The sequence below is a fragment of the Callithrix jacchus genome, chromosome 5 (assembly GCF_049354715.1).
Source record: "Callithrix jacchus isolate 240 chromosome 5, calJac240_pri, whole genome shotgun sequence".
Taxonomy (NCBI): Eukaryota; Metazoa; Chordata; class Mammalia; order Primates; family Cebidae; genus Callithrix; species Callithrix jacchus.
In genome coordinates this window covers 115,596,306-115,614,447 of record NC_133506.1, presented here as the reverse complement: position 1 = coordinate 115,614,447, position 18,142 = coordinate 115,596,306, and the positions used below count along the sequence as shown (strand labels likewise).

The 18,142-nt window shown below is 40.3% G+C and overlaps 1 protein-coding gene across 13 annotated transcripts in view; it reads left to right on the top strand.

The window, feature by feature from the left end:
- The window catches only part of LUC7L3 (LUC7 like 3 pre-mRNA splicing factor), a 32,241-nt gene that overhangs the window by 8,858 nt on the left and 5,241 nt on the right, over window positions 1-18,142 (top strand). For 8 of the 13 annotated variants that reach the window (XM_035301214.3, XM_017972660.4, XM_017972659.4 and 5 more), the window contains exons 2-9: window positions 7,422-7,488; window positions 10,791-10,830; window positions 11,851-11,995; window positions 12,419-12,493; window positions 14,542-14,646; window positions 15,486-15,647; window positions 16,505-16,788; window positions 17,348-17,508. In XM_035301214.3, the coding sequence (XP_035157105.1) occupies window positions 7,422-7,488; window positions 10,791-10,830; window positions 11,851-11,995; window positions 12,419-12,493; window positions 14,542-14,646; window positions 15,486-15,647; window positions 16,505-16,788; window positions 17,348-17,508 (1,039 nt within the window). Of the gene's footprint in view, window positions 1-3,202; window positions 3,285-7,421; window positions 7,489-7,750; window positions 7,944-8,567; window positions 8,659-10,790; window positions 10,831-11,850; window positions 11,996-12,418; window positions 12,494-14,541; window positions 14,647-15,485; window positions 15,648-16,504; window positions 16,789-17,347; window positions 17,509-18,142 lie in introns of those variants that run through there. The other 5 variants (XM_078374180.1, XM_078374182.1, XM_078374179.1 and 2 more) reach the window with 3 other exon arrangements.

The window sequence follows — 18,142 nt, the reverse complement described above, 5'->3', positions numbered from 1 at the left end:
GGTATGCTTACATTTAAGAAAGATGACTAAAAAGATAATTACTTACCCAGTTTTTGGTGAATCAGTGAGTGATTGCAGTTGTAGTGGTGGTGGGTTAAGTCAAGGTATAAATGTTTACAACTTGAACATTGTCAGAAGCAGCTGCTACCTCCATGCAGTTTCAGCACAATAATAAATATGGCAGACTCACCAACCACTTTTGGACTACGTCATTTATCGTGCATTTGTATGATTCTCATATGCTTTACAAACTTTTATTTTACAATAATGTGTATTCATTCTTTCCAGCCTCCTTATTCCAGTTCAGGGTGGCAGTGGCCAGAGCTGATCCTGGCTACCCCGGATGCAAGGCAGGAACTAACTATGGACAAGATGTCCTCTCATTACAGGGCATCAGAGTGGGACTTAGGCATGCTGGTTAACCTGTTGTGTGCAGCTTTGAGATGTGGAAGGAAACCAGAGTACTGGGAGAAAACCCATGCAGATATGGGGAGAACTTGCAGACTCCTATACAGATAGTGGCCCCAGCTGGGAATCTTTTTTTCCCTCATCACATTATTCAAGAACTTACTGTATATAGTAGTTACGATTGGCTATTTAAATTTTTTAAATTTAAGTCTTGGACAGATTTACTGTTTCCAACGTGAGTTGTGTTGCCAGTATTTAGATAATCAGAAGTAGATATTGAGTAAATTATCTTTTTTTTTTTTTTTTGAGACAGGGTCCGGCTCTGTCACCCAGGAGTGGCATGATTTCAGCTCAGTGCAACCTCAACCTCATGGGCTTGAGCAGTCTTCCCACTCCAGCCTCCTGAGTAGCTGGGACTATGGGCATGCACCACCCCCAGCTAATTTTTTGTAGTGGTAGAGATGGGGTCTTGCCACCATGTTGCCCGGCTGGTCTCCAACTCTTGAGCTTAAGCCATCTGTCTGCCTTAGCCTCCCAAAGTGCTGAGATTTCAGTCGTGAGCCACCACTTCTGGTCTATTATCTTTATGATGACCAGTTTAACAAAAATAGTGGACACGAGCCGGAATTTGAGATCAACCATGGTAAAACCCCATCTCTACTAAAAATACAGAATTTACCCGGGCATGGTGCCATAATCCCAGCTTGGGAGGCTGAGGCATGAGAATTGCTTAAGCCTGAGAGATAGAGGTTGCAGAGCCAAGATTGAACCACCGCACTCCAACCTGGGCAACAGTAAGACTCTGTCTCCAAAAAAAAAAAGACATTAAAAGAGTGCAGACAGCATTGAAAATAGTTGATTAGCTCAGAGGAGAATTTTGTTGCTTAGTGTTGGATCTAAGTAGATATATAAAGACAAAAATTATTAAGATGTCCTTAATGGGCCTGGTGCTGTGGTTCATGCCTGTAATCCTAGCACTTTGGGAGGCCAAGGTGGGCAGATCACTTGAAGTCAGCTCCTCGGGAGGCTGAGGCATGAAAATCACTTGAACCTGGGAGGCAGAGGTTGCAGTGGGCCAAGATTGTGTCACTGTACTCCATCCTGGGCAACAAAGTGAGGCTCTGCCCCAATTAATCAAGCAATAAATCTTTTGATGAGATTGAACATTTCTTGTCACTGGTGTTGCCTTAAATTTATGAAGAGGATAACGTCACCATTATGTTAGCAGAATTCTGGTGTGTCATTCCACTTCCACCACCCTACCATGCCTATGCCTCCCACCTTTGTTTATAAGGTTACTAGGTCCATGGTGGACATTTAGTAAAAACATGCTAAATAGATGACTGACTGAATGAATGAATTAGTAGGTATTTAGAGAATTTGCTTTGGTGTTAATCTGTAATAAGCATTTACGTCTTTTAGGGGTTACTGTTAAATGAAGAATGCTAGTATTCCAAAACTTGAGCAATTGTCATGATTATATCCAAAAGTAAGGTAAGAGTTCTCTGGGTTTATTTATTCTTTTTTTACCCCCCGAGATGGAGTTTCTTTCTCACCCAGGCTGGAGTGCAATGGTGCCATCTCGGCTGACTACAACCTCTGACTCCCGGGTTCAAGTGATTTTCCCACCTCAACCTCCCAGCCTCCCAAGTAGCTGGGAGGATTACAGCCAGCCATCATGTCTGGCTTATTTTTGTAGAGGTGGGGTTTCACCATTTTAACCAGGCTGGCCTTGAACTCCTGACTTCAGGTGACCGCCAGCCTCAGCCTCCCAAAGTGCTGGGATTACAGGTGTGAGCCACCATGCCCGGCCTCTCTGGATTTATTCTTATTATCATTGATGACTTTATTTGAAGCACCCATATATGTTCTTCCCATATTTTTGTATCCCTCGTTAATATTTTTAGTTAAAATCTTCAATCCCTGGGGAGAGTTAAAAGAAGCAGTCCAGATGTAGATAATTTATTGAGTAGAGTAACAAATAATTTCGATGTACCAAATGGTAAAGGAGGAGAGTTGGAGTGGAAAGAACACTTAGAACTGGATTGGGGAAATGGATTCTAGTCTAGATTCTGTAAATATAGCTGGATGCCATCAGGGCAGGTCATATGGTCTCTAATGGGATGATTGGACTAGATTAGTAGCTCCTGGTTAGCCCACGGACAGGCATGTTTTATTTGGTCTACATAGTGCCTAAAAAGATTTAAAATAATAATCAGTAATATTTTAAAAATCAGGCTGTTCTGCAGTGGACAGGTCTACGGAAACCTACCCCCAGAGTGCAAAGAAGCTGAGAGGCCAGAGAAAGAGACTGACAAATCCAGTTTCTTAGAAAGAAACATGTAATAGGGACCTACGAACAGAAGCCAGGTCTCTGTCTTGGGCAACTGCTGGCGGTGAGACAAGATGTTACCTCTCCAGACCCAGGGCTTATATACCATAGGGAAAGGGTATCTGCTTCAGAAGGCTTGTTTAGGATAATTACTTATGGGCAGGATTAATGTTAAGTACAAAATCATCAAAATTGTTTTGACCTAAGGGCAGGATTTACAATAAGTGCATGTTCTTAACACAAAGAACGGCAGATAAAATAGAAATCTTAAGCGCATTCCCGGAATTGGGATTAATCAGAAGTCAGCCTGGCAGTTTAGCATCCAAGATGGAGTTGCTTTATCCTTCACCTTATTCTTCCAGTTTAGCAAATGTATACAGTTTAATCTTTGCAATCCCACTATGAGATATTTATTACCTCCTTATTTTTAGTTTTCATTGAAGTCTCACTCTTGTCCCCCAGGCTGAAGTGCAATGGTGTGATCTTGGCTGACTGCAACCTCTGCCTCCTGAGTCCAAACAATTCTTCTGCCTCAACCTCTCAGGTAGCTGGGATTACAGGTGCCTACCACCATGTCCAGCTAATTTTTGCATTTTTAATAGAGATGAGGTTTCACAGTGTTGATGACCAGGCTAGTCTTGAACTTCTGACCTCAGGTTATCCACCCACTTGGGCCTCCCAAAGTGCTGGGATTACAGACTCGAGCCACTGCGCCCAGCCTTATTTATTTAATTTGAGAGAGTTGTACTCTTTCACCCAAACTGGAGTGCAGTGGCATGATCACCACTCACTGCAGCCTCAACCTCCTGGGTTCAAGTGACCCTTCCACCCTAGCCTCCCAGGTACCTGTGACTACAGATGTGTGACACCATACCAGGCTAATTTTTTTCATTTTTTTTGAAGAGACAGGGTCTCACTATGTTGCCCAGCTGGGCTCAAGTGATCCTCCTCCTTTGGCTTCCCAAAGTGCTGGGATTATAGTCATGAGCCACTGAGCCCAGCCTATGTCCTTTTTTAATACTGTGAAGAAACCAAGGCAGAATTATGACCCCTGCTTCTTTTTTAGACAGTTTGTGTTCTGTTACCCTAGCTGGAGTGCTGTGGTGTGATCACAGCACACTGCCACATCTGCCTCTGAGGCACAATCAGTCTTCCCATCTCAGCCTCCCAAAGTGCTGGGATTACAGACATGAGCCACTGCACCCCACCAGGTACCCCTGGTTATTTAGCAGATAAGTGGCGGCCAAGATTCAAACTGCCATGTTGCAGTATACCTGTTTCACATGCTTGAGAGTCAGGAGGGACTGTAGAGATGTGTTTGTTCTTTTTTCGAGACAGTTTCCTCTTGTTGCCTAGGCTGGAGTGCAGTGGCGCAATCTCAGCTCATTGCAACCTCCACCACTTGTGTTCAAGTGATTCTCCTGCCTCAGCCTCCCAAGTAGCTAGGATTACACTCCTAGCTAATTTTGTATTTTTAGTAGAGACAGGGTTTCTCCATGTTGGTCAAACTGGTCTGAATCTCCTGACCTCAGGTGATTGCCCACTTTGGCCTCCCAAAGTGCTGGGATTATACCATGTCCTGCCTGTTTTTTTTTTTAAATGGTGAACCTTTCTGAGGATTGTAGACATTGTGGCTTGCCCAGCTTAAACTTAAGGACAGTAATCTTAAAGTGGTTATGAGGCTAATAGAAGTATTATTGAAAAAAATAAAATCAATCTTTGGATAGAACATCTCCAAAACCCTAGAATATATTACTGTAAAAATGGGAAGTAGAAATGAAATGTTTAATAGTAAAACTTCTGTGTCTGTGAGGACTGTACATAAAATTTAGTTTTTGTTTTATAACCATACAATTTATGGCTTTAAATAATAGCTGATTCTGGCAATAACTTTTACTAAACATAGTTGTGTGAAATTTTGGGATCTAAAAAACAGGGTTCATACAATTGAAAGATAAGGGCACAGTAAAAGTGATGTAATTGTTGCCCCATCCCCTCTCCCCTAAATAAAATAAATTCTCAAATAATATTTAAAAAAATTGAGTATTGGCCTTTTAAATTTTATTGTGATGCACTTAAAGTGAATACAGAGTTTAACAAAATGAACGTTTTAAGATTTAGAAAATCATATGGCATCCCATGCAGTGGAACTTGAGAAAAAAAATTTTTTTTTTTTGAGTTGGAGCCTTCCTCAGCCTCCCAGGTTCAAGCGATTCTCCTGCCTCAGCCTCCCGAGTAGCTGGGACTACAGGTGCATATGCCACCACGCCCAGCTAATTTTTGTATTTTTAGTAGAGACGGGTTTTCACCATGTTGGCCAGGATGATCTCAATCTCTTGACCTTGTGATCTGCCTGCCTCGGCTTCCCAAAGCTCTGGGATTACAGTCATGAGCCACTGCACCCAGCCTTTAAAACTTTTATTATGTTCTTAGAGATGAGTTGTCACTTACGTTGCCGGGGCCTGGAGTACAGTGGCTGTTCGCAGGTGTGGTCCTAGCACAGTACAGCCTCAGACTCCTGGGCTCAACTCATCTTCCTACGTTAGCCTCCCACGTAGCAGCACTATAGGCATGCACCACTGTGCCCAGCCTAAAAGAGTCATCATAAAAATCAAGTATGACAACATCTAAAGGAAAGAAACAGTAGAAAGATACTAAGACATAAAGCTATATTAGAGTAATATGGTACAAAACTAGATCTGTTGTTTACACATATTTAGATACATTTTATGATTTTCATCCTGGATGCAGTTGATGGAATCACATTGCTTCAAATGAGTATAAAGCCTTTGAGGCAGGAAAAAAAAAGCCTATTTCAGCTTTAGCATTCAGTCCTGTCTAGAAAGAACTTTCAGGTTTAAATTTAACACTTGTCTTGTTTTCCTTCCCCTCCCCCTCCCCCCTCCCTCCCCTCCCCTCCCCTCCCCCTCCCTCCCCTCTCCCCCCTCCCCCTCCCCCCCTCCCCCCTTTTCCCCCTTTTCTCCCTTTTCCTTTCCTGAAACAGGTTGTGATCAGTAGCAGGATCACAGCTCGCTGCAGCCTCGACTTCCCAAGCTCAAGCAATCCTTCTGCCTCACCCTCCTGGGTAGCTGGTACTGTGCCACCACGCCTGGCTAATTTTTGTATGTTTTGTAGACATGGGGTTTCACCATGTTGCCCAGGCCAGTCTCAAACTCCTGAGCTGAAGTTATCCTCCTGCCTTGGCTGGCCTCCTAATGTGTTAGGCTTACAAGTGTGAGCCACCATGCCTTGCCAACACTGCCTTTTCTTTCACGTGTTATAGTTGTGCATTAATAACGTTTCCAAAGCTGGGCACAGTGACTGACACCTGTAATCCCACCACTTTGGGAGGCCAAGGAGGTCAAATCACCTGAGGTCAGGAGTTTGAGACCAGCCAAACATGGTGAAATCTCATCTCTACTTAAACCCTATCTCTACTGTATTTTTGTATTTAAAAATAGAAAAATTAGGCTGGGCGTGGTGGCTCACACCTGTAATCCCAGCACTTTGGGAGGCCGAGGTGGGCAGATCACTAGAGGTCAGGAGTTTGAGACCAGCCTGGCCAACATGGTGAAACCCCATCTTTAAAAAAAAATAAATTAATTAAAAATAAATAAAATAGAAAAATTAGCCAGGCATGGTGTTGCATGCCTCTAATTCCAGCTACTTTGGAGGCTGAGGCAGAAGAATTGCTTGAACCTGGGAGGCGGCAATTACACTGGGCTGAGATGGCACTACTGCACTGCAGCCTTGATGACAAAGTGAGATTGTGTTTAAAAAAAAAAAAATGCTAATGATCCACCTAGTAACACTTAAATTTTGTGTGAAGGAAGGGAGATATTTTGGAATTTGGAATTTTGATTTACATGGTTTGGTTTATAGTGTTATAAAATTAAATATGGAATAGAGTGGTTTTGGAATATATCTGAAGGGGTTACAGAAGTACCAGTGGGAGAGAATTAAATATTGGTTTTTATGTTAATAGTTTTTCCCCATACCGTAGGAACTCACGAAGAGTCTATCTAATTCTGTTGGCATGTATGAAAATATCCAATGGCTAGGAGCAGTGGCTTATGCCTGTAATCCCAACACTGGGAGACAGAGGTGGGAGAATTACTGGGAGTTTGAGACCAACCTGGGCAACGAAGTGAGACCCCCATCTCTCCAAAAGATTTTTAAAAATTTGCCAGGCATGGTGGCTTGTGCCTGTAGTTGTAGTCACTTGGGAGGCTGGTGTGTTAAGGATCTTCTAAGCAAAAAGATGGAGCCAAATTGCTTTAAATGAGTGTTGTCTGTGATTTAGATTGTGATTTCCAAATCCTAATTTGTAAATAGGCCCTAATCTTCAAAAGGGTTAGAATGATAAGAATAGTGTAAAAGTTTTTAAAAAATAATGAAAATTGCCCTTTGTTTTGGGATGTCTTTCCCATGTTTTTGCTACTGGAGGGGTATCAGCAGGTAATGATTAAAATCGATAATAGAAAATACGAGTAACTGCCAGTATTGCACATTTTTTCTTTTATTGAAATTCGGGAGTCTGAAAGTCACTAATTTACCTAAACTTTCTTGGTTGAAAGATACATCAAGAAATGAGAAAATAGTTATTTGGCAACCCTCTCCAATATAGTTTTAAAACCAAGCAATATTTTTAAAGTTAAATACCTTTATTTTTCTTTACTAGGTTTGTAAATATTATCTCTGTGGTTTTTGCCCTGCGGAATTGTTTACAAATACACGTTCTGATCTCGGTAAGTGAATTTCCTGTTAAACTTTTATCAAATGTATGATTTTTAAAATGTTGAGTAGAAGTGGTGAGGAAAAAAACTGGTTCTTTATAATTCTGTCAAGTTTTTTCTTAAAGATTTGCTAATAAGTAATTTCTTACTTGGTTTAGATATTTGAATGTATTAATAAATGTCAGTCTGATTAAACATGGTGGCTTTATTAAACATACATGTCTATTTCCACTCCCTCCCAAAACTCCACTTAAATGAAAAAATTTTTAAAAAGATGTAAATGGAAGAGGAAATAACATTAGAGATGTCAGCAAATTTTTGGAAGATGACAAGTGGATGGATGAGTAGCAGCAAACGCAACAGAGCAGAGCAACCTGTACCCTAAATGCCTGCAGAAGGGGATACTAAACAGAAGCGAGTGTTTGAGCAGCAGAACCCTGGACAGGCTCAGGATTTGGAGGCACCAGGTACCACAGAAGGCAGGGTTGAGTCATGGGGCTGAAAATGAGAGAGATGAGTCTATAGTCTAGGTCAGGGTTTCTCAACCTTGACATGGTTGACATTTTGAGCCAGTTTTGGAGGGGGCTTTTCATGCATTGTGGGATGTTAAGCAACATCCCTGGCCTCTATCCACTATATACCAGTAACACCCCCTGTTGTGACACCCAAAAATGTCTTCAGACATTGCCAGAGGTCCCCTGGGATGCAAAATTGCCACTAGTATAGGTGGTCCTGTGCATCTGTTGATCCTGCCTCTCCCACCTGTATACCACAGGAGAAGAAAGGGTTATTTCCTTGAGAAATTGGACTAGAGAGACTAGTTTATCTGAGCCACAAAATACAAAAAATAATTGACTATTTCCTCAGTCTTTCAAGGGTGATACATAACCAGGATCATTCTGGATACTTCAAAGAAGTCAATTCATTATGTACAATGTTTGCCTTAGAGCTTTAGGAGCTTAAGGCAGGACCAGTCCAGATCTTGAGATTTCAGACACAGCGGGGGCAGTAGTGAGTACAAATAAGAATGTAAAAGAGAGTAAATGAATCTATATTTTTATTGGTGGGGCTCTCCTCTGCCCTGTTCCTAGAAGGATACAGCCAGATGTTTTTCCCCAGGCAGAAGAAAAGAGGATTCTTCTCTAGAGAAAGTGAACAGTTCCTGAGAAGTGATCTCTACAGGTACTGACCCTTGGGGAATCTCTTAAAAGAAAGTCTTACTGCCTGGTTTTCCTATGGTGCAGCCCATTCATGAGTTGACAACCCCTGCCTAATCCCTACTAACTTCCAGTCAGATTTTGGAAGTGCCTTTTAAAAATTAGTTGCCTGCCAAGGACCACCAGCCAGAAGTTCGAAGAAATCCTTCGACATGAGAGATTAACAAAAAACCAACAGAGAAAGAAGAATTTAGTGGAATTGGAGATAATGGGGAAAGCAGAAGAGAGATTTTTCAAAATCTTAAGAAATTTAGTATCTTCAGAGAAATATGAGAAGATACTATATTCATCAACAATAATAGGATGCCATAAAAAGGGAACTTGTGGAAAAGTTTGAAAAACATTTTTTGAAAAAAACTCTTAGATATTAAAACTGGAGAAATCGGAACTAAAATCACTGGAAAGATTTGAAAATAAAATTAAGGAAATTTGCTGGAATGTTGGGCAGTAGGACAGAAGGATTAAAAAAAAACTTAGTCCAGGAACTCTAATACCAGCTTAATAGTTGTGGACAAAATAAAAGCAGAGGGAATTGCTTAAGAAAAAAGAAAACTGCAGCACTAAAGGACATTCATCCTTAGGTTGAGTAGGCCCTAGTGATCAGGACAGTGAATGAAAAGATCCATACCTAGGCATACCCCCTGTATTTTACAGCATGAGGGTGGTGGGGGTGGGTGTAGGTCACAGAATTACCTAAGTCTGGTCAAAAACGGTGGAAGTTGAAGACCACTGGAGAAACATCCTCAGGCTGAGTGAAAATGTGTCTGCCAGGCTTAGCTGTATAGCCACATATCAAAACATGAAGGAAAAAAGACATTTTCAGATACACATGGTCTCAGCAGATTTATCTCCCACGGACCTTTTCTCAGGAAACTCCACCAAAACCTGTCTTATAAACCAAGAAAGAGGAAAGAAAAAACATGCATCACAAAGGAGGGCAAGAAAAAAAAAAGATCTAGCAATTCTCTTCTACTACAGAGCAGAAAAGGAATTCATCAAGATAATCACTCTATAGTGAGCTTAGAAAATAAGTATCATAGATTGAAGTAAGGCAGAAGGCCTTGGAAGAAAATGAAACTGATTATCTGATATATTTTGAGTCATAAGTGAAATTAGTATGAAGATAGTTTCTATAGCTGAGTTGAAGTGTTTGAGAAGAGTTTGAAAATACATAGAAAAAACTAGGCTCACACCTGTGATCCCAGCACTTTGGGAGGCAAAGGAGGGTGGATCACTTAGGGGTCGGAGTTTGAGAACAGCTTGGCCAACAGGGTGAAATCTTGTCTCTACTAAAAATACAAAAAAAATTAGCTAGGCGTGGTGGTGGGCGCCTGTGATCCCAGCTACTTGGGAGGCTGAGGCAGGAGAATCCCTTGAACCTAGGAGGCTGAGGTTGCAGTGAGCTAAGTTGCACCACTGCACTCCAGCCTGGATGACAGAGTGAGACTCTTGTCTCAAAAAAAAAAAAAAAAAAGGAAAAGAAAAAAATTCTGAGAAAAGTACATCAGAAGCGTCTCATAATGCACCTTTGCCTGGCCTGACGGTGAATAGTACTTGCCCAATAATGTTTATTTATCCTAAAATTTTGATACCTAGGATTGATAAATAGCAAAATAAGCATGGAATTTAGAAAGGTGGAGGTAAATTTGAGAAGAAATAACAAAGAGTTAAGATAATTACTTTTTAGAGGTGGGAAGGAGTAGGACTAGGGTACTAGTCTAGTGTTATTTGACTTTATAAACAGATTTGAAAATAAGGTCAGCAGTGGTTCGGTCCAGTGGTCTACCCCATCAGTTTTCTTTGGTGGCAATAAGAAACAATTTCATTTCACCTTTTCTCCTTTTCTCTCTCCCTCCCTCCCTTCTCTTCTTACCATATATTATTGCTCTCTATTATGTTGACTGAAGACTGAGCAGATCAGTTTTATGTGCTATTTCAGTATGATGCTTCATGATTCAGTAGGATCAATTTAGATGTCTACAAACTACTCAGTGATAAAATGAATCTTTTTAAAAAGAAAAATAACTCTTTTTTGGCAAGAGAAAAGGTTGCTAATATCACAGATAATTTATACAATTATATTTCCTTTTTCCTCAGGTCCATGTGAAAAAATTCATGATGAAAATCTACGAAAACAGTAAGTCATTTTGCAGCCCCTCCCCCATTATTTGGTTTAAGGGGGACAAGGGTTGAGGAAATAATTGAAATTAAATGTAAAATGAGTGCCTGAAAGAAGTCTAGTCACTGGCTCGGGAGAGTAAGAAAGTTATATAGCTTTAGTAATAATACTGATAGCCACCACATGAGTGCATCCTGTGTCAAGGTTTTTTTCTGTAGCCCATTTGGTTGGTTTTTTTTTTTTTTGAGATGGAGTCTCTGTCGCCAGACTGGAGTGCAGTGGCAAGATCTCGGCTCACTGCAACCTCCACCTCCTGGGTTCAAGCGATTCTCATGCCTCAGCCTCCTGAGTAGTTGGGATTACAGGCACTGCCACACCCAGCTGAGTTTTGCATTTTTAGTAGAGATGGGGTTTCACCATGTTGGCCAGGATTATCTCGAACTCCTGACCTCATGAATCCCGAAGTGCTGGGATTATAGGCTTGAGCCACTGCACTTGGCCAACTTTTTTTCTTTTTTTTTTTTTTTTTGAAGACAGGCTCGCTGCAACCTCTGCCTCCTGGGTTCAAGCAGTTCTCCTGCCTCAGCCTCCCAAGTAGTTGGGATTACAGGCACTCACCACCACGCCTGGCCAATAATTTTGTATTTTTAGTAGAGACAGGGTTTTACCATGTTGGCCAGCTGATCTTGAACTCCTGACCTCAAGTGATTCACCTGCCTTGGCCTCCCAAAGTGCTGGGGTTGCAAGCATAAGCCACCATGCTCAGCCCCAATTTTATAGATGAGACTTGTCCCAGGTCCAGGGGGCTTGTCACAGATCCAGTACAGTGGTAAAGCTAGTGGTTAACCTCCTGTGTAAAGCCTGTGCTGTTAACCAAACATAATGCTCCATGATGAGGAGCAATCAGAAAGTCACTCCAAATACACCTGGTTTACCTTTCAGCCTAAATGCAGTAGTCATTGATGCTAGTTAAGATAGAATATTTGAGTTGTAATGGATAAAGATTTGGAAATTGGTATGTGTTTTTCATTTTATCAGGTATGAGAAGAGCTCTCGTTTCATGAAAGTTGGCTATGAGAGAGACTTTTTGCGATACTTACAAAGTTTACTTGCAGAAGTAGAACGCAGGATCAGACGAGGCCATGCTCGTTTGGCATTATCTCAAAACCAGCAGTCTTCTGGGGTAAGTGAAATGCATTCACAGTCTTTGTAAAGGGTCCTTGTTCTCTGGAGACTGAGAGACCTCCTTAGTATTTTTGAAACTTGCCTTCTGTTCATTACTTTGTTCTTTTAGAATGATATAAAACTTACTAGGCATTCTTTTTTTTTTTCAGTCTTTATTAGCAAGCATAACATTGATTTTGCTAATCATAAGATTTTTCTCTTAAATAGCAGTAACTGACAATATGTGATTGACCAACAGAAGTTGAAGATAATTGAATTACTGTCCTTTCGATTAAACATTTTAATTATTTTATTTTCTTTTTACTTCTCTTAAACTGCATAGGGAACATTTTAAATAGAAATACTATATATGGTATGTGAGAGTTTGAATGTTTATCTTTGTTTTATACTTGGTGGTAATACATTTTATTGTCTTCAACAGGCTGCTGGCCCAACAGGCAAAAATGAAGAAAAAATACAGGTTCTAACAGACAAAATTGATGTACTTCTGCAACAGGTGAGAATTGTGTGCATTAATGTTGGGAAATGCTTGAAACAGACATGTAGCCAGCAAAAATATAAAGATGGGCTGGGTATGGTAACTCGTGTATAATCCCAGCACTTTGGGAGGCTGAGGCAGGAAGATTGCTTGAGCCCAAGAGTTTGAGACCAGCTTGGGCAACAAATGGAGACCCAGATTCCACAAAAATTAGCCAGGTATAATGGCATACACCTGTAGTCCTGGTTACACAGGAGGCTGAGGCAGGAGAATTGCTTGAGCCTGGGAGCATAAGACTGCAGTGAGACCCGTCTTTGCCACTGCACTCCAACTTGGGCAACAGAGTGGGACCTTGTCTCGTGTGTGTATGTGTGTGTGTGTGTACACATACTTATACATGTATATGAAAGGATGGCAAATATGAGAAGACACTCAACACTATTAGTTGTTAGGGAAATACAGATTAAAACTATAATAAAATACCTGAAACCTGAATAGCTAAAATTAAAAAATCTGATTATACCAACTTTTGGCAAGGATGTGCGTGAACTGGAGTTTAATATTGCACAACCACTTTGGAAAAAAAAATCTGGCTTTTTATTTCTTTTACATTCCTGCAGATCATATTGGAGTCTCTTTTGTTGTTGTTATTACTGGTTTGTTGCGACAGTCTTGCTTTGTTGCCCAGGCTGAAGTATAGTGGCGCCATCTCAGCTCACTGCAACCTCTGCCTCCTAGGTTCCTGTAATTCTCATGTCTCAGCCTCCTGAGTAGCAGGGATTATAGGCGTGTGCCACCATGCTTGGCTGATTGCTGTATTTTTAGTTAGAGACAGGGTTTCACCGTGTTGACCAATCTGGTCTCTAGCTCCTGACCTCAAGTGATCCCACCCGCCTTGGCCTCCCAAAGTGCTGAGATTATAGGTGTAAGCCACTGCCCAGCCCTGGAGTCTGATTCTTAAAAAGTTAAAAATGAACCGTGAGCCACTCCACTCCCAAATACTTATCCAGGAGAAATAAAAACATATGTCTACACAAAGACTTGTACTCCAATGTACTGTAGTCTTAATAGCAATTAAAAAGAAAACCCAGACTGGAATCAAAATATCTTTCAGTATGTGAGTGGACATTTAAATTATGATATATCCATATGATGGAATGCCCGTCAGTAATAAAAAGGAATTAGTTATATGAGAGGGTATAGATGAATCTTAAAATACTTAGGCTGAGTGAAAGAAGCCAGACAAAGGAATATAGACTGACTATTTATATACAATTTTAGAAATTGCATATTGACCTATAGTGACAGAAAGCAGATTTGTGGTTGCCTGAGGATTGTGTTTGGGATTGAGGCTGGAGGAGGTACTGTAAAGAGCCGGTGGCTCACACCTGTAAACCCAGCACTTTGGGAGGCTGAGGTGGGAGGATTGCTGCAGCTCAGCAGTTCAAGACCAGCGTGGGCAACATAGTGAGATACTGTTTCTCTCTCACTCTTTTTTGCAGGATAAAGTCTCTGAATGCATCTCCTTTTTTTTTTTTTGTTTTAAGGTGCATTTTTCCTTTGTTTGTTTGTTTTTTTTTGAGGCAGAGTCTCACTCTGTCACCCAGGCTAAATAAAGTACAGTGGCATGATCTTGGCTCACTGCAGCCTCTGCCTACCAGGTCAAGTGATTCTCCTGCCTCAGCCTCCTGAGTAGCTGGGATTATAGGCGCCTGCCACCATAGTCGGTTAATTTTTGTATTTTTAGTAGAGACGGGGTTTCACCATGTTGGCCAGGCTGGTCTTGAAGTCCTGACCTCAGATGATCTGCCCACTTTGGCTTCCCAAAGTGCTGGGATTACAGGCATGGGCCACCACACCTGGCTGAAAGTGCATTTTTCTTAACACATCAGTTATACTTTATTGAAGTGTAAAAAAAAATTGAGGATAAATTAAACCCAAAGAAGCTTTTATAAATAAAACCCAACAAAAAAGATGGAAAACAACCACTGATGAACCATGGGGAAAAAGGGAAATAGTTTGGTTTGAAAGAAATCTTACCTGTTTTTTTCCTCCACTCTTCTAAGATTGAAGAATTAGGGTCTGAAGGAAAAGTAGAAGAAGCCCAGGGGATGATGAAATTAGTTGAACAATTAAAAGAAGAGAGAGAACTGCTTAGGTCCACAACTTCAGTGAGTAAACCTCATTTCACATTATCTTACCTGTTCATTAGTCGGAATTCATTTTTATTTGAGAACCTTTGAAAACTATTCTGATGTCCTAAATTTAGAGTCAACGCAACTTGTAGGCCACAAGGTCCCTGGCACCTGCTAAACTGCATTTGTGTAGTATGCAAGCAACTTAAGTATAGGAAACAAATGGGTATGGTTATGTCCCAATAAAATGTTAGGAAAAGAGGTCTCTCCGACTGTTTTTTGGCTTGGCAGTCACTGCCTTAAATCATAAATTTTCATATGAGCCTGGGTTTTATTCTCATTTTTGTTGTAATAAATTACTCAGTACATGCTTATATCTTTGTTAAAAATTAATACACTCTTAGCTCATTCATTTAACTGAAGAATAGAACATATCTGTTTCAGATATTATTGATTGCCAAATACGATTGGTCATTGGTTCCTCCATATTGAATAGGATATGTTTAGATTATAGTTAGTGAGCTCAGCTCCTTAATTAGTTTTGTGTGTGGACATCATATCCCTTGAACCTAAGCAGGGAGTGAATTCATACTAAAGTAGATGGCTTTCTGAAAAGTGGTTTAAATTGTTTAAGGTGATGTCGATGTTGAACCTTGAACAGTGGGTCTCAGCATTTTTCCTGGATGATTCAGCAAGTTAGTGTTGTCTTAAATCCCTCTCTAAAAGTTGATCACTTGTAGCTCAATATTACTGCTTTGAGGAAATGGAAAGGAGCAATTCACACACATTAGAAATCTTTTCTAAATGTTGAGTACTTTCTTCAGATTTGTTTCTCTTCCTCAGATGTTCCTATATTAACTGATTTATCATTTCAGACAATTGAAAGTTTTGCCGCACAAGAAAAACAAATGGAAGTTTGTGAAGTGTGTGGAGCCTTTTTGATAGTAGGAGATGCCCAGTCCCGGGTAGATGACCATTTGATGGGCAAACAACACATGGGCTATGCCAAAATTAAAGCTACTGTAGAAGAGTTAAAAGTAAGATTTGTTTGTTTGTTTTTGAGGTAGATTCTCGCTTTGTCACCTAGAGTGCAGTGACGTGATCTCAGCTCACTACAACCTCCATCTCCTGGTTTAAATAATTCTCATGGCTTAGCCTTCTGAGTAGCAGGGACTACAGGCATGCGCCACCACGCCCAGCTTATTTTTTGTTTAAGACAATCTCGCTCTGTCACCAGGCTGGAGTGCAGTGGCATGATCTTGGCTCACTGCAGCCTCCACCTTTGGGATTCAAGCAGTTCTCCTGCCTCAGCCTCCCGAGTAGCTGTGATTGCAGGTGTGCACCACCATGCCCTGCTAATTTTTTGTATTTTTTTAGTAGAGGTGGGGTTTTGCCATGTTGGCCAGGCTGGTCTTGACTCCTGACTTCAGGTGATCTGCCCTCCTTGGCCTCCCAAAGTGCTGAGCCACTGCTCTTGGCCAGCATAAGTTTCTTCAAAAGATACATTTTAGCTATTTTTTTAAAAAAAGGTTTTTAGCTATAGATAAAAATAACTATATTGTAATATGGCTTAAGTAGAGATATGACCCTCTCATTGATATTTTCCAGTGTGTAATTGCTTGAAGCATTGTGAGTTCCTGTGAAATTTTGCTGTTTATCAAACTATGAAAGCACTTAATTTTCTTAACTCTCAAATGCCAGATTTGGGAAGAATATTTCTGAGGATTTAGTCAAATCATGGTATCTTGTGCATGTACGTGGTGTTGGAATGCCTGCATTGCCCTTGAGGGTGTCAGTTCCATAAGTTCGTCTACAGGTTACTTCACATTAGTTGACCATTGTTAACAATGCTTTAAGGTTATAGTTGTATAAAAATCCAACTTGATTTTCCTAGGAAAAGTTAAGGAAAAGAACCGAAGAACCTGATCGGGATGAACGTCTAAAAAAGGAAAAGCAAGAAAGAGAAGAAAGAGAAAAAGAACGAGAAAGAGAAAGGGAAGAAAGAGAAAGGAAAAGACGAAGGGAAGAAGAAGAAAGAGAAAAAGAAAGGGCTCGTGACAGAGAAAGAAGAAAGAGAAGTCGTTCACGAAGTAGGCACTCCAGCCGAACCTCAGACCGAAGATGCAGCAGGTCTCGGGACCACAAAAGGTCACGAAGTAGAGAAAGAAGGCGAAGCAGGTATATAAAACACCTGAGACTGATGTCCAGCTCATAATGAGTGGTCAGAAGCAGTAGTAATTACCAGTATTATTCCTTGGGATGGTACTTGGGAAACTCTTAAGCATCTTTAAGTGATGGGATGGGTTGTGAGAGCGGAATCAGTGAATGAATAGTTCCATTTTCAGGGCAACTTCTGTGATATTTCCCACTTGTCTAGGAAATTTCACACAATCTTTTTACAAAGTTAGGATACCTGACGGTCTCTTAAGTGCTTATCGTACTGATTCCAAGAAATAAAATATGAAATCAGCCATACTGTTTTAATTAAAATTACAAATTAAAGAGCCTTAAAGAGCAGAGCAATAACTATCTTAGGAGATAAACTGAATTTAGAAAGATTTTCAATAATTTTCAGTTCTTAAGATTTCTAATGTAAATATGTTTTAGTAGTTCTGTTCATTTGTTTGGTAAGGCTGTTTTGCTTAGTCTTGTTATTAATAGCAGATGCTGTTAATTCAAGGCCTTTACTTACTGTAATGCTGGCTGAAGTTGTCTTTTTGTTTTTTAAATTATTAAGAAGTAGAGATCGGCGACGAAGCAGAAGCCATGATCGATCAGAAAGAAAACATAGATCTCGAAGTAGGGATCGAAGAAGATCAAAAAGCCGGGATCGAAAGTCATATAAGCACAGGAGCAAAAGTCGGGACAGAGAACAAGAGAGAAAATCCAAGGAGAAAGGTTAGTTTATATGAGAATTCAGTTCATTAAGAAACTACACACCCTAATTGCCTGTGTCTGGAGAAAAGTGAGTAGGCAGAGTTCCATTTCATATATACCCCTTTTCACTTTGAGGAATGCCATTCTTTCCCCCTCTCCTACTTAGATTTGTGAGAATGACAGTTTACTTGGTATTTTCTTAGAACATGTTAAACCACATCTTTCAGTTGATAACCTGGAGGTTTTTCATGTAGATTCTTTTAAGTATTATATTACCTTTCAGTGTTATTAGGCTGCAGTATTTATTACATTACCTTGGTTATTTGCTACTTTTTTTAACCACTGCTGTTAAAAAAGTTTCATAATATGCTGTATAAAGTAAGTGTACATTGTTGCTTTAGTCTTCATTTAAATCAGTACTTAACATCTAAATCTCCAGACCTTGAATACCTTACATGTGTCTTAACCTTCTTTTAATGGAGTCAACATGCTCTTTCCCCTTTTTCTTTTTTCTTTTTTTTTGTGTGTGGTATCCCAATAGCTGATTTGTTGCACTGTTGAGACTATTAATGGACTTCTTAATTTTTTGTGACATGTTTTCACAAGGATATTGTCATCAAACTTGGCCTTTATTGGAAGATAATTATTTTAATCA